This window comes from Mesoplodon densirostris, chromosome 7 (assembly GCF_025265405.1).
Source record: "Mesoplodon densirostris isolate mMesDen1 chromosome 7, mMesDen1 primary haplotype, whole genome shotgun sequence".
Lineage (NCBI taxonomy): Eukaryota > Metazoa > Chordata > Mammalia > Artiodactyla > Ziphiidae > Mesoplodon > Mesoplodon densirostris.
Window position 1 is genome coordinate 120,374,143 of NC_082667.1, and position 16,226 is coordinate 120,390,368.

Genomic DNA, 16,226 nt, shown 5'->3' on the forward strand with positions numbered 1-16,226 from the left:
TATCATTGTCTCCCCATTAAAACATAAGTTCTAGCAGGAACCACTGGTTCAGTGCTGCGTTCTCTAGTATCGAGAGCAGTGCTGGCACAGGGTAGATTCTGGATAAATATTTATGAAATAGAATGAATAAATGAGTAGCGTGAGCAAATGAATGAATGAGAAAGCACACTTGTCCTCCTTCCGGGGCGGGGGGTGTTGGATGAGGTGTTTCCCTCCCCTCGTGGAGAATGGCCCCACTTACTGTATTTCTCTTCTTGCTGCAGGTCCCCCCCTTGCAGGAGCACAAACAATGAGTAAGAATACTGAACAGCGGCCCCAACCAGGTACCTGTCCATGATGTGCGAACCCTCCTTTGCTTCCTATGTGGCCCTTGGTCCCACATGGTCAGCGGAGGAGGATTTAGACAATATACGGCATTTGTGTCTTTCATAGAATCCTATATTTGACACTATAATAGACCTGTGAATTGGGTACCTGACACTGGAATCACATAGAAACTCCTGGAATATCAGAGGTGAAAGGAGCCTAAAGATTAACATGCCTCGTGTTCTAAACTAAAGAAACTGAGGCCCAAAGAGGTGGAGTGATTTGTGAAAAATCACACGGCTGGTTTATGGGAGAACTAGAGCTACCATCCCAGACTCTCAAGTTGCTTGACCAAATGTTCCCTGTGGTGGCTCTACTTAACTAAGGCAGAGGAACTGTTAAAACCATGGAATTGGAGACTCTTAGTATGGGAAGGGAACCTAGAGACATCTAGGTCTACAACATCCTCCTGTAACTTCTCAGTCTTATGATTACCTCACCTCCACTTGAATACCTACAGCAACAGGGAGTTCACTGCCTGGCTAGGCTCAATTCCACCATGTGAGCCAAAGTTCCCCTCCCTGTATCTTCCATTCAAGCTTCCAAGTTTGCCCTCAGGAGAGGTCTTCCTCCCACTCTCTGTGAAGGTCCTTCATGTATCTGAAGACAGCTGTTGTGCCCCTTCCAAGCCCAGCTTGGTCTTCTCTGTGGGACACAGCTAAGAGTGAGCTCCAAACAAGGCACTGCTCTGGGATGGCCAGACATGGTTTTCCATCTCCACTGAAGATAAGTGAGAGAAAGTTGACCTACATTTCCTCAGGAAGGCTGAGAACTTGCTGACTGTGAAACACAAGTCAGACAAAGAGGACTTGACATAGGGGATTTAAAGAATCCCCAACAACAACGAAATTAGACATTACTTGCCCAAAATATTTTAGTTGTCATACTGTGTGGATAAAAAGGGGTAGACTAAGAGGTCTTAAGGACTCTTCAAGTTAATTTGTGGTTGTAAGCTAAACCCCCCAAATCATGTCGATTTTTAAAATTACAATTATAATTATGAAAATTGTAAAGTATCAAACTTACGATAGCATGGCCAAGTTGCGATCCAGGTCTCTACCGTGATTCCCTCGCCTGAAAAAAAGAAGATAAACCTCACATGAGTCAATATTGCAAAGATTTCTTTTATGGCTAAACAATCACATAAGTTTTAAGTAAACTGAGATATTAAGAATAATCATTTTATAGCTAAAATCCAAATTCTGGTTGGTGTTGACATTTCCAAGCTTAAAATCAGAGAAGATTATACTAGAAGGGAACTGGGGAATCCAGGAACCCAACCCATCATTTTGCAGATGAGAAAACCGATACCCAGAGATTGTCCAATGAGTTATTTAGTTTATAACTTTGCTGGGCTAGAACCCAGGCTGCTTGATTTCTGGGCATGTGTTCCTGCTACATCAGAAAAACAGAGACGTGTAAAGTTGTCAGTAATAGTTAGAGCTATTAAAGTCCAGTCATCATTAGACTTCTTTAAGGCCATTTAATAAGCCATACTTCACCTTATTCATGACGATTGAATATTACCTAGCTCCCTTCCAAGTGGTTTTACTATTCTGTTTTAGGTAATGACAGCATTACCTACAAATTTTAGACACCAAGTATGAAAAACTGATACTCTTTCACGTTGTTTCTGTAATTATGGGGATGAAGACCGTAACTGGTCAAGATCTCTGAGGTCTGCAAAAACAGGCAGTGCAATTTTCTGAAATCAGGCTTCCCTATGATATTGAAATAAAAGTGTAAACCCTTGGGGTATTGTCATTGTTAATGCTGTTGTTTCTATATTTTTAATAACAGTGAAGCAAATTTCCTTTCTTGTTTCCTTAGATCCATATCAGATCCTGGGCCCGACCAGCAGTCGCCTAGCCAATCCCGGTGAGTTTCCTTTGACCTGAGAGGTCATCTTCCAGAATGTTCCATAGCTTTGTGAGGTCACAGGGACCTCTTAGGTGTCCTCAGTTCAGACACCTGACCTGGGAGTAGCATGTACTTCTTTCCTTGGAATGTTCGACCCCTGTTTCTCTGGTGCACACAGGAGAGGACAGGACTTGTCATGGTGGTGATAATGTCTGTTAGCTGAAGATGCTTCTGGACAACAAACATTTTAGCCCTGTGTATCTGCACTGAGGTTGAGATAAGTTTCAGTAGGGAAAGATGGGGGGTGGGGGACCAGGAAACAGTTCCAGCCAGCTCACGGCAATCTTCCTCACGCAAGTGAATACGTATTCCAAAGGCGCTTCAGTCTTGACTTTAGAAAGTATTGCAGCGTTATCTGGCTACATGAAAGAGGTTGCAGCTAAAATAAACTTGACAGTGTATTTTAAGGGTTCGTGATTAAAGCAACTCTCAAGCGAGCTCTAAATGAAACTCACCTCCTGTGTGAGCTAATAGGCCCTTGCAATAGTGAGACGGGCACCCAGGGAACTCCTGCTGCCTGTGTCTCCAGGCCGTTCCTGCTCAGAAGGCTGGGAAGGCACCAGCTCCCTCTCCTCTGGTTTCCTCTCTGCCCAAGTTCTCCTCTGTAGAGTTTAGAGCCAAGAGCCAAGCACGTGGGCTAAGGAAGAGTCCAGGTCCCATCAGCCTAAAGCATTCTCACACCTTCCCCCCTGGACTCTGAGGGACTTCAGCACTGAGTAAAGAGAAGACAGTGATTCAGGCCTTTATAGAGGAAGAGAGTCAGCATCTTGCCCAGAAGGGTGGGGAGTGGCTTGCCCAAAACCACACAGCTGGTTCTGGGTGAATGTCACCTGGCCTGGGGCAGATTATCTTACCATCTAACCTTGCTGATCATGCCAGTGTCAGGGGCCAGTGGGTTCTGACCATAAAAAGAAATCAAGGGATTCTTATCCAGGGTGAGAGGACCCTTGCACTTAGGAAATTAGGTTCTGACTTCCCAGGCTGAGCCTCTGTTTCCTCCTGTCTGCCTCGCTGCCTGCAGGGAGCGGGCAGATCCAGCTGTGGCAGTTCCTTCTGGAGTTACTGTCGGACAGCGCCAACGCCAGCTGCATCACCTGGGAGGGGACCAACGGGGAGTTCAAAATGACGGACCCCGACGAGGTGGCCAGGCGCTGGGGGGAGCGGAAGAGCAAACCCAACATGAATTACGACAAGCTGAGCCGAGCCCTCCGATACTACTACGATAAAAACATTATGACCAAAGTGCACGGCAAGAGGTATGCCTACAAATTTGACTTCCACGGCATCGCCCAGGCTCTGCAGCCACATCCCACCGAGTCGTCCATGTACAAGTACCCTTCGGATATCTCCTACATGCCCTCCTACCACACCCACCAGCAGAAGGTGAACTTTGTCCCTCCCCCGCCGTCCTCCATGCCGGTCACTTCCTCTAGCCTCTTTGGAGCAGCGTCACAGTACTGGACCTCCCCCACGGGTGGCATCTACCCCAACCCCAATGTCCCCCGCCACCCAAACACCCACGTGCCCTCACACTTAGGCAGCTACTACTAGACGCTTCATCACCGGTGGCCTTCTCGCTGAAGTCCCCTTCCTCACAGTTCTTGTTGGACATACGTGGCCTTGAAGAGAAAACGAAACTGGATGCTCTTTCTTGTTGGATAGAACTTTTGTACCTGTTCTTTAAAAAGGATTCTTTTTTTTTTTTTTTTTAACGTTGGTAACTCCTGCTTCCTCTACCTTGAACAAAGAGATGGATAATTCCATGGGCCAGTATGCCAGTTGGGAGTCTCAATCTCCTGTCAGCCTACGAGTTGAATATTTAGATTACTGGAATAGTTGTGTCATGGTTCTGGGAAAGAAACTGTAGATTTATATTTTTAGGACCAAAGCAGTTACTTATCGACACACGGGTCTCATCTTGGACCTTGAAGGGTTCATATGATAAAGAATCATGGACTTAACCAGTTATGCTCTGGTTTGAGACTTAGTGAAAATAGAGGCAGGAAGCTTATCATCTTATCTTAGGAAGACCTAACTCAGTGGATAGCAAACTGGAACATTGGTTGTAAGGCTAGTGAAGTTTTCACCCAACTGGAATTTCAGAGAAAGAACAAGTGTGTATTTAAGAAGCCACGGGCATTGCAAAATCTTTCTCAGTGGGCAGTAAATATGCACTAGGCTGACCATTCTCTCTGGAAATAGTCAAGATATGAACTAAGAAATGTTAATGCAAATGCAGACATTCCTGAAAGCCAGAGAGTTAAATAACTTTTTTTTTTTTTAAATAATGACAGTGGGTCCCAGAACTTTGAAAAGTCCTAGGGATTTCTAAACACAAACAGATTCGCAAGTGCTGTGCGCTTGTCAGATCAGTCCAGGGTCCACCAACCAGAAGGCAACTTACTGTATAAATTATGCAGAGTTATTTTCCTATATCTCGCAGTATTAAAAATAAATAATTAAAAAGTGAAAAAGAGTAAAGAAACGAGTTGACCTCGGTCACAAATACAATGTTACTATCAAATCAGTCGTTATTTTTTTTTAAATGTAATTTGTACATCTTTTGTCAATCTGTACATTTGGGCTGTTTGTATGTTTTTTATAGCTGGTTTTAAAAAAGCATAATGTGACTTATTGCGGAAAAGAACACAGGACGTTCAAGTCACTGACTTACTAGAAAGAGAATCACTGGTGTTGTTATTTAACAAGTGAGCAGAAGCAAATCAAGGCAAACTCTTTAAACCGTTCCTGCTTTGGAGATGTTTGTAAATAACCGAACTGCAACAATCATAACTTGGAAAAGAACAACCAAACTTTCCCTTGTGCATACAAGGGATCTTCCTGCCTTATATATGCAATATATTTTTTAGATATTAAAATATATATAATTTTGCAGGTAATCATTGACTTTTTTAAACTATATTAAGTGTTAAGCTGACAACTGTCAATGAAGACTATGTTGTACAATAATTTGACTAAATAAATTGTGCCTTTTTCTCTCAGAACCGAGGACACCGTTTTCTTATTTACAACCAACATTCTCTCCCCTGCCCACCTCAGGTCCAAGGGTTTTCCCAGGGGAAGTTTCCTATTGACCGCTTCTGGCACCATGAAAACTTTTTCACATACAGCAGAAAGTATAGGATCAATTTGGTTTTTATTGCTGTTTGTATTAGTCAGGGTTCTCCAGAGAAACAGAACCAATGGGATTTATATGGAGATTGATTATGAGGACTCGACTCATGTGATTCTAGAGGCTGAGAAGTCCCCCGGTCTGCAAGCTGGACACCCAGGAAAGCCAGTGGTGTGTAATTCTAGGCAACCAGGGAAACTAGCTGATGGTGTAAATCCCAGTTCAAGGGCAGGAGAAAAGTCCCACCTCAAGCAGGGAGCCAGGGGTGAATTCCCCCTTCCTCTGCTCTTTGCTCTATTTCAGACCCTCCGTGATTGGATGAGGCGCTCTGGCTGGCGTTGGAGAGGGGAGTCGACTTCACTGAGTCCACACATTCAATGCTAATCTCATTCAGAAACACCCTCACTTACATACCCGGAAATACTGTTTAATCTTGGCCACCGTCAAATTGATACTTAAAATTAACCTTCACGTTGTGCATAATGCTTGCAGAGATTTTTAAAAATATATTATTTAAATCTTCCTCCAGCCTAAAAGGGTTTTATAGGATGACAGCCAAGGCCATGGAGAGTCTGTGTCCAAGAACCAGAACAAAGCAATCAGATCCATCCAGGATAGACCTCATCCATTGGACTTCACTCTTGCATCCACTGAGCACCTCAAATCCAAGTGGCCATCCCCCTGATACTCCAGCGGAGAATCAGATGGCCCAGCTGCCTCTGGTCCTGTACTAGGAGCTTATGGCCCATGCGGATTTTTAAGATGGTTTTTCTTCCCAGGGAAGAACCCCGCCTCAAGTCGTTTCACTGTTAGTTAGCTCATTTTCATTTCCTCTATTTTATAATGAAAATGAAGGAGGTTTGGAAAGTCCTTGATGTTGTGAGAAATTAGACTCACAACATTGGTCACCTTGCAATCTTCCCTGGGAGACAGTGAGTACCTTCTAGACAATTTGTCTACCTAAACAAAAGGAGACATGTTCTAGTTAAATTTTTTAACTTGCACCCCGTCATTAAAAAACGTAAGCAAATATTCTCAATGTATGCACATTAATTTATAAAGCATATATAAAACTGTTACATTATTATTATCTACCTTATAAAACAAACACAAAATTAAAAAGTTTAAAGAGTGATATAAAAATAAATTGTAACTGAAATTCTAATGGTTTCTTCCTATTTTCATTGTATGGCCTATCTCCCACTGTGAACACTCAATAAGAATGTTAGTCTTTAGAAGAATAAGTATGTATGTATACACCTGTATGGGTTTTCTAGTGGACTTCTAAGAAAGAAGAAAATAAAAATTTGATATAAGTGGCCTAAGCATAGAAAGAGAAATGATAAAGGCCAGGGATGTTTAAGAATTGTCTAGCTGGATTCTTTTGCAAATCTTTTTCTCAGCCAAGTAATTTTCCCATCAATTTTGAAATCTGCTAAGTAGTCATTTGGGAAAACAGAGGCACATACTTCTGACTGCTGTGAGAAGGATGGGATACTGAGACCCTGGAGAGGTCACCCTTTTAAGAGATTTTCTTAATATGCCCTATTCAAGCACTGGCTAAGACCTTTACAAGGTCTTGGAACTTTGACCAAATATTGCCCCTAGAATTCATCCCCACATGATTTATTCCACATTTAGGAAGCTGGTCCACTCATAACAGGACCAGGACACCATTTCCTCCCTAGAAGCATTTGTATGGAGTGAGGGCTGGCAGTTAGTCCCTGAAATACTCAGATTTAGGGTTTGCTAACTTACTCCAAGGCAGCCAGTTGACTCGTCGCAGAGGACAAACAGGATCTTCACCATCCTGGCTGCTAGTCCAGTCTTTCCCCCACTCAACCATTCTGTACCGAGGCCATGAAGTGCATTCAGTCTAACAAACAGGGCACGCCAAGCAGAGCAGAGCATGGCAAGCCTGTGGGCAGTTCTAATGGAAATCGCCTTCCCCACAGTTTAAGATGCTACTCAACAGCCCTTTTGAGCAGGCAGTCGTTTTGTGTGTGTGTGTGTGTGTGTGTGCCAAAAAATATTGTTGACTCCCATGCAAGGGAAGCTATATTTTCAAATCTGTTGTTTTACAACATTGTTAATGGTCAGTGACCACTAGGAATGTAATAACACCTAAAATGATCGTTATTTTATTAAACCAATGACATGTACATGCAACTGAACCACCTACGTATACAATGTTTATTTAGGCCATGAGTAATGCATAAGGTGTGGGCCCTCACACAGGTTATCACTAGTTTAGACCAAACGAGAACATGAGGTTCCAGAACTCTCATGTGGAAAAGAACATCTGACTGCCCTAAGCCAAGGAGCTGCCAGGCCAAGGCAATGGTTGGTGAGGAAATTAGAAAAAAGCAAAACAAAACAGTGGTCTTGGGGCTTCGTTTCACACTCTACTTCCTCTAAAATCTATTATTAACACCCATTATGTAAACATGTTACCTTAGAAACTATTGAAGAGGTACCATTTTGGGAAGCAACCCTTGGGCAAGGCTCTTCTGCTGCTGAGCCCTGCTCCACACCTAGTGGGGGAGCTGCTCACCCCCACCCCGCCCCCAGGTCTCCCTTTCATCAACAGCAGTGATGAGGCAATAAATGGTGCTTAGTCTCTTTGGAAGGAGAGGGAAGACAATAAAGAACTGGAATGGGGGGTGGGAGACGGGATCCTAGTGCACAAACAGAGGCTTCAACTCTTCTTATCCAAAAGGACTTTGAGTTTTGCAAAAACACACTGGTCACTTCATTCTACAAAAAATCTACTGAAATCGACACTGCATTCCTTCACCCAGGGAGTCTGGCTGAAGGATTCTGAAAGGTCGGCTGATTTCAAGACTACAAATCCCAGCCTCCCTTGGGGGACAGACACTTCTGAGAGGAAGTGATTTAGCCAGTCAAACCTCTAGGGTTGCAGCCAATTGAGAAAGGGGATGGAGGGAAGCTTTTAAAAGGAATGTCTGCTCAGCTCACACGCCTGTGGTCTGCCTCTCTCACTCTTACTTGGCCTCCTCTCTAATTGTTTCAGTCTGTCTGAGCTGGTAAATTCCTAAGCTCATAGTCAATTTACACTTAGCTTAAAAGCTCTAGGGGGAAAGAGAAAAAGTTTCCAGGGAGACCACTCACCTACCATTGCTCAACTAACCCTCTGGATTTTAACTGTTACCTCATGTGTTTTCTTAGTGGGAAGAGAGAGGCAATTTAGGCAGATAAATGAGCAGGGATGTAACTCCAGAGGCCCTGGGTTCAAATTCTGGCCCTTCTACCTACTGGGCAACTTATCTGCACCTGTGAACTGGGGAGCTGAGTAATACCTCCCGCAAGAGTTCCTGTGAGATATTAGATGATACACATGGAGAACCCTTTACCAAATACTGTACAGGAAGTATATATGCATAAATAAAATCATGTATATAATATAAAATGTATGTATATATATATTATATATATTGTATATATATATATATATTATATATATATATATATAATATATATATTTATAAAATCACTGTTACCTGTTAGTATTTGCTAAGTTTCTCCAAGAACTTTTATTAAGTCCTTGGTAACCAGAGAGCACTCTGTTTGGGGGGTGCAATACAGTGTAGGTTTTGTTTTACAGTCAGAAAGGCATTTTCCAAATGAGTGAAAAGTGGGAGTACATTGGATTTTCCCCATCCCCAGCTCTCACCACACCCCACTTGGCCTCCTGCCTGTCACTGGTTCTATGTACCCCTAAAGCCCAGCAGACCAGGCTTCCAAGCTGCAGAATGCTGCAAATGAGATTGTTGTGAAGGAATGCTAAAAATGCACTTTTGTCAGAAATGCTGTGTTAGGTTTTCAAATCAGCTAAGAAATAGAGGCTGGGAGCTGGGATTTTATGCCTAGTAAGCTTGAATCCAGATTTTTTTGCAGACCCAAAGAGCCTGTAAGCTCCAGGAGAGAAGAGCCTCTGTTTCGTTTGCTGCCTTCCTGGCCACACAGCAGTTAGTCAGTAACTATATGCTGAGTGGATATGTAAGAAACTGGGATGCAGTCAGCGAGGTCTGAACATAAGCCCAGCATTTACACCTCCCTAATTATAACTACTGTCTTTGAGCTTGACTCACATCTGTAAAATGAGGATTATAGTCACAACCTCACAATGTTATGACAGGAGTTAAGTATGAGACTGTAAGTAAAAATGCTGTGTATGTTGAAAAGAATGACAGAAATGCCAGATACTGTCTTGGTTGATGAGCAGTCCCTCTTTATCATTCAAAACTCTGTCCTGGTCTCTTCTCTCTCATCCTAAGACAGAGGAGTAAATCATACTCCTCCATTCTTTCACGTATTGCAAATATACCTTTTTAACTTAAAAAGTTACAAAAGCTTGAGACAGTCACAAATGTATAGAAAAGTTGGAACTGCACAAAGAACATTTTTAGGGAACCATTTGAGAGTGAGTTGCCAACCTGATGCTCCATCACCACCAAACATTTGAGTGTGTATTTTCTATAGACAACAACGTTCTCCCACGTACTCTGGGACAATCATGACCATAAGAAAATGAACATGCACAAGCAACCACGTAATCCGCAGGCACCACTCATGCTTCACTAGCTGCCCTGTTATGTCTCGTCTTTTGCAAAAGGATCTCATCCAGAATCACACATTACGTTTAGTTGTCATGTACCTTTAGTCTGGGATACTCCCAACTTTCTTTAACTTCCAGGACTCTTGACAACTTTGAATATTTTAGGCCAGTTATTTTGCAGAATGTCCCTCAATCTGGGGCTGTCTGGTGTTTCATGATTAGATGTAGCCTAGGCATCTCTGACATCACAGAGTTGATGCCGCTGCCTTCTCCTTGCCCCTGACAATTTCAGTGTACCCCAGGATTGATGATGTTCATGTTGATGATGTGATTAGGGTACGGTGTCTGCCAGGCTTCTCCACTGTAAAGTTACTCTTTTCCCCTTTGTAATTAATAAGTATTTTGTGGGGAGGTACTTTGAAATTAAGTAAATATTCCATTCATCATCAGATTTCAATGAATTCATTCATTTATTTATATCTCTAAAGACTGGTGTTTTCCTATTTTATTCAGTGGGTATGACAGTTCTTACAATTATTTATTTTGATGATTACATTTTCCCCATGGGAGGTCATTCAAGCTGGCCTCCATGTCCTTTGACATGTTCCCCTCAGTCTTTGAGCACTTTCTTGCTTTCTCCTCCAGTTACATATTTGGGGCTCCCTGTTTCAGCTCTGGAGTCATTCATTTCGCCAAATATCACTGGTTCTTTTTAGTGGAAAATGATATTTAGAAGCCAATATCAGGGTGCTGGATGTGCTCATTGCTATTGCAATGTTGTTGCTCCCAAGACTTCTCAAGTGGTCAGAGCTAGGAAGTCTATGTGTATATATGCATATACATCATGTATACATACATAGACTTTTATATACATACATGCGTTGTGTGAATCAGAGTTCTCCAGAGAAACAGAACCAAGAAAATATAAATAGATAGATAGATAGATAGATAGATAGATAGATAGATAGACAGATATAAGAAAAGATTAATTATAGGAATTGGCTCACACAATTACGGAGGCCAAGAAGACCCACAGTCTGCTGTCTGCAAGCTCAAGAACCCATAGGGTAATTCAGTCCAAGTGAGTCTAAAGGCTTGAGAATGATGGGTGGGTGAGGCCAATGGTGTTAAGTCCCAGTCTGACTTTGGAAACCCAAGAACAAGGAGCACAAACGTCTGAGGGCAGAAGAAGGTGGACATCTCAGCTCAAGCAGAGAAAGAATTCACCCTTCCTCCCCCTTTTGGTTTCACTCAGTTCCTCTCTGGATTGGATGGTGCCCACCCACCTTGGCACGGGGGGGGGATCTTTTTTACTCAGTTTACTGTTTCAAATGCAAATCTCTCCCAGAAACACCCTCACATTCACACCTGGAAATAATATTTTGCCAGCTATCTGGGCATTTCTTAGCCCAATCAAGATGACACATGAGTCTTCCCTGGTGGCACAGTGGTTAAGAATCTGCCTGCCAATGCAGGGGACACAAGTTCAAGCCCTGGTCCGGGAAGATCCCACATGCCGTGGAGCAACTAAGCCCATGCGCCACAACTACTGAGCCTGCACTCTAGAGCCCATGAGCCACAACTACTAAGCCCGAGCGTCACAACTACTCAAGCCTGCATGCCTAGAGCCCGTGCTCCGCAACAAGAGAAGCCACTGTAAGGAGAAGCCCGTGCACCGCAGCTAGAGAAAGCCTGTGCACAGTAACAAAGACCCAACGCAGCCAACAAATAAATAAATAAATAAAATACGTTTATTAATAAAAAGATGACACATGAAATTAGCCATCTCATATGCATAGACATTTATATCTATAGTTATTTCTATATCTATACACATATCTCGAAAGCCTGGAGTTGACTCAGATGCATCTATTTCCAATCTAACACCACAAGACCCACCCCAGTTTTTTTCCCTTCCCACGTTTGTTATTCTCTTGTTCGACAATGAGAAACATGGTTCCCATTACGCATAATATATACTCTTACTTATCAGTCTTTCTGCATGTAACCAGTCTCCTATCTCTGCTGCACCCCACCCTTCCCCCACGTGAACCCTGCTGTGGTTCTCAAGTCCCAACCTGGCCACCCCACTTCATGGGCACCCTCCTTACCCTACACCAGGCCACGCCTCCATATGGATGCCTTCCTCTCCCCATTCAAGCTCTGACATCCTGGGACAGGCCTGGGACTGTCTGGCTGGGACTCCCTCCTATCTGGGACTCCACCCTCAACCCACTCAAACCTGACTGCTGTGACAGCTGCACCCCTGTCCCCCCCACGGATGCCCTCTTTACTCCGCTCGGGCACAAACGCCACACTCCAGGACACTCCATCTAGTGCCCCGTTGAGTGGCACCACTGCACGGATACTTACCTTGTTCTGCTCCACTTGTGGCCTCAGGAATACATACTTCAGGATGGGAAGGAGAGGGGAAGAAAAGGAAAGGAAAGTGGAAAAAGGGACGATCCATGAACACACAGTGAAGACTGCATGTATCTCATTGATACAGGTATGTGGTGGACGTGGGTGGGGACAAGGGATTACAAGATTCATTAACTTGTGGTTCTTGCCTGTCTCTGCATTCTCACATCCAGATGTGCGTGTGTGTGTGCACTCAAGGGCAAGCGCACACACACACACCTGCACTTTTCACGGTGCAGAATGGGAGAACAGTTAGAGAAAGGAGAGAAAGGGATGGAAATTAACTAGAGAGACGACAAGTTAGGAGCTAGTTGGGAATGGGGGAGAGATGGAGAAAATGACATTTTAAAATTGTGTGCTAGCTATTTACCATACCTAAGATATGGAAACAGCCTACATGTCCAGTGACAGATGAATGGATAAAGAAGATATAGTACATACATACAATGGAATATTACTCAGCCATCAAAAAGAATGAAATAATGCTGTTTGCAGCAACATGGATGGACCTAGAGGTTATCATTCTAAGTGAAGTAAGCCAGACAGAGAAAGACAAATATCATATGATATTGCTTATATGTGGAATCTACAATACGACACAGATGAACATATCTATGAAACAGACTCACAATCATAGAGAACAGATCTGTGGTTGCCAAGGGGGAGGGGTTGGGGGAGGGAAGGATTAGGAGTTTGGGATTAGAGGTTGCAAACTTATATATCTAGGATGGATAAACAACAAGGTCCTACTGTACAGCACAGGGAAGTATATTCAATAGCCTATGATAAACCAGAATGGAAAAGAATATGAAAAAGAATATATATATATATATGACTGAGTCACTTTGTTATATAGCAGAAATTAATGCAACATTATAAATCAACTGCACTTCAATAAATTTAAAAAAAATCTTATGCTGGTTATTCAGGGGAACAATTGGAAACAGGAGGAGGGAGAGGATATGGCTGGTGAGTGTGGAAAAGCAATGCTCTGGGATATGCCTTTAATGTTTTCTGATAGAAACGGAGGCAAACATGGAATGACATTTTATTAATTTTGGTTTGGGGGCAGTGCTAAGACACAGCAATTTGAGACCCCAGAATCTATTTGTGTTTGAAGATCTGTGTCCTTCATTGGACTATAAAGACATGAAGGGCAGGAACTGTGTCTAATTCTTTCTTTTTATTCCTAGCACCTAGCAAGTGCCTGGCTTTATAGAAGGATCCGATACATGTCTGTTGTTTGTCAAATGGCACCTGCTGGACAGAACTTGTCCAGGCCCACTTGCCCAGCAATTCTGAGAGGCAGGGTGGGAGCCTCTGCTCTGCTTTGTTACAGTTAAACCCAGAGATACATGGAGAAAATAAAAAACATGGAAGACACAGTTAAAATATAAGACCAGAGCACTGTTATAATTTGCTGGCAATTTCTATCAAGTCAGTGTTTGGTGCCAATTGGTTTCCCCAGAAGATGCAGTATTTCTTTCCCCATTGATTATTGCAGTGCCCGGAGGCCCTGGTTTTCAGAAACGTCTAGTCAAGCATCACATATATTCTAGGAATACTTTCCAGACATCCCAGCTCTTCCTGAAAACTTCCCTTCTTTTGCTCTTTCTCTGTCTTTTTAGGACCTTCTACTTATCTAGCATTTTTCTGAGTAACTCAAAGTTTTGTCTTAAAAAAAAAAAAAAGAACATATGACCACTAAGAAACCAGTTTGCACCAGACCTCTATCTGAGAACTTTAAAAGGTGGAGAATATGAATTTTCTATCCACAGATACTTAGTGTGTGAGGAAGAAATATGAGCTTGCCACTCATTTCTGAAAAGCAAAGCTAATCAAATTGTAGCTTAAACCTGCTTTTAAAAGAGTATTTCTGATGATCTGCAGTCTTTTCCCTTCACATTGAACCTTTACAAACTTCACTGATTACCTGATCAGAATCCAAGGCACAAAACTCCAATGGATCCAACGTTTCAAGGAGAGGGCTGCCACTTGGGCCCAAAGCCAATGCTGGAAGGTCTGGGGCAAAAGGGAGTGAAGACGGGCAGTGGAGCTGAGCAGGAGTTTCCACCCCCACAATGAGCCTCGTGGCCAAAGACACAGTCACCCCCTAAGCTGCTCTGCATGCTCAGGAGATTGTGTCCCTAAAGAAGCAAGCCCCTCACCTCGAGGGCAATTGCCCAAGTCCAAGAGGGAAATCCTGAGTATTTGTAAAGCTTCCAGAAAACTCTCAAGGTTCCATAAACATCACGTTTGCATTCAGTGTGCACTTAGGTTATATCTTACTTGGCAAGAAATACTCGTGTTCAGGACATCAGTGTTTCAGTCTGTTGAGAGTTCATTACAAACGGCCCCACAGCTTTGCATTAGCAAACGCCCAAAAGACAATGGAGGGAAAACTGGAGTCAAAACTACGGCCTCATAACTCACATGCAGTAGGTCCCTGGAGGAAACCCTTTCCGCCTCCAGCGTTTTGGGTAATCAGGGCAGATGGATAGATGTCCTTTCAGTATGAGGGCTTGCTGGATTTCCTGGGAGAAACTGTGACGAAAAGACAGAGGGACCGATGCTTGGTTTCCAGGACATAAGTTAAACAATCTTAATGCAAAAATACTAGTTTACTCAGAGTCAGTATCTTTAGAAGGTGAAAACCATCTCTAGCTAAATCTTCAGCCATCTTGGTCTCTTGAGAAAAAATGGAAAGATTGGCCTAATCATGGAATTTCCTGGTCTTAGCGGATTTACAACCAAAGATTCAGTGGATGACCCAGGTCATAACTGCTGGCTGCACCGCAAATTCAATTATCCCAAATTCCGACACACCAGCCTCCTTCCTGTCCCTCGCCCCTTTCTTATCATAACCTTTCCTGGGCCATCAACCCCCCACCAGCTTGTCTGAATCCAGGTTTAATCTCAGCAAACTCGGAGCTAAGAATCTACACTGAGGACATCTCATCAGAGGGAGAAGGCCACATTCTTGATGACGAGTAGTGACATAAATGCAGCCCCAGCCTGGCCCAACCAGTGCAAAGATGAAGTAAATCAGTCTATCCCCTCTTTCCAGCCACATCCGAGTGTGGAGAAAGCAGCATCAGGATACGAGAAGCTAGTTTTCAAGATTTTACAGCAGGTCCTCTGACAGCATGGAGGCCCTTACTAACTGACAAAGAGGGAAAACTCTTGAAACAGTTTTACCTGCTGTGGTTTTAACACCATCGTGCACACTCATCCTACCCTTGTTCAGCTCTTCCCCTCTCCCCAGCCTGGCCACATGTGGTTGAAGAGCCTCCCTGCAGTGTTTAGACAGCTTGCAGGGAAGGTGGGCTCTGTGAGTTGTAAGAGGCAGGCAGCCACTCAGGCTTCCTGGAGAACTGGGAATTGACTGTAAAACACCCATGGGCGATGGGGGAGATGGAGACCTCTTAAAAATGGACAGACAGCCTCTTGGAGCCGGAACAAGAAAGCTACTGGGGACCCAGGGGTGTGAGGGAGAGCGCACCTATGTTCCTACGACTAAGACACACTCCCCACATCTTCCCACCCGTCCTCCCACCACCACGGGCCTCAAACCCTACATTGAACCCAGTTAAAACGTTTGAGAGAGAAGGTTTGCCAAGCTAATTACTGTCACCTAACTCTGACCCCTCGAGGTCCATCCAGTTGAAGTCTGTGGACTGGCTGTCTTCAACTCAGGGCTCAGGGACCAGGGGCGGCAGCCGGGAGAGGGGGGTGTCATCCAGATCAGCCCAGCTTCTCCCCAGTGGGGCTGAGGGCACGGCAGGCACCCAGACTGGCCAGCCTAGC

General features: G+C 43.7%; 1 protein-coding gene across 1 annotated transcript in view; it reads left to right on the forward strand.

The window, feature by feature from the left end:
- Window positions 1-5,233, forward strand: part of FLI1 (Fli-1 proto-oncogene, ETS transcription factor) — a 114,961-nt gene extending 109,728 nt beyond the window's left edge. The window contains exons 7-9 of the mRNA XM_060104844.1: window positions 264-323; window positions 2,197-2,244; window positions 3,308-5,233. Coding sequence (XP_059960827.1) covers window positions 264-323; window positions 2,197-2,244; window positions 3,308-3,837 — 638 coding nt within the window. The 3' untranslated portion in view covers window positions 3,838-5,233. The remainder of the gene's footprint in view (window positions 1-263; window positions 324-2,196; window positions 2,245-3,307) is intronic.
- The last annotated feature ends 10,993 nt before the right edge of the window (window positions 5,234-16,226 follow it).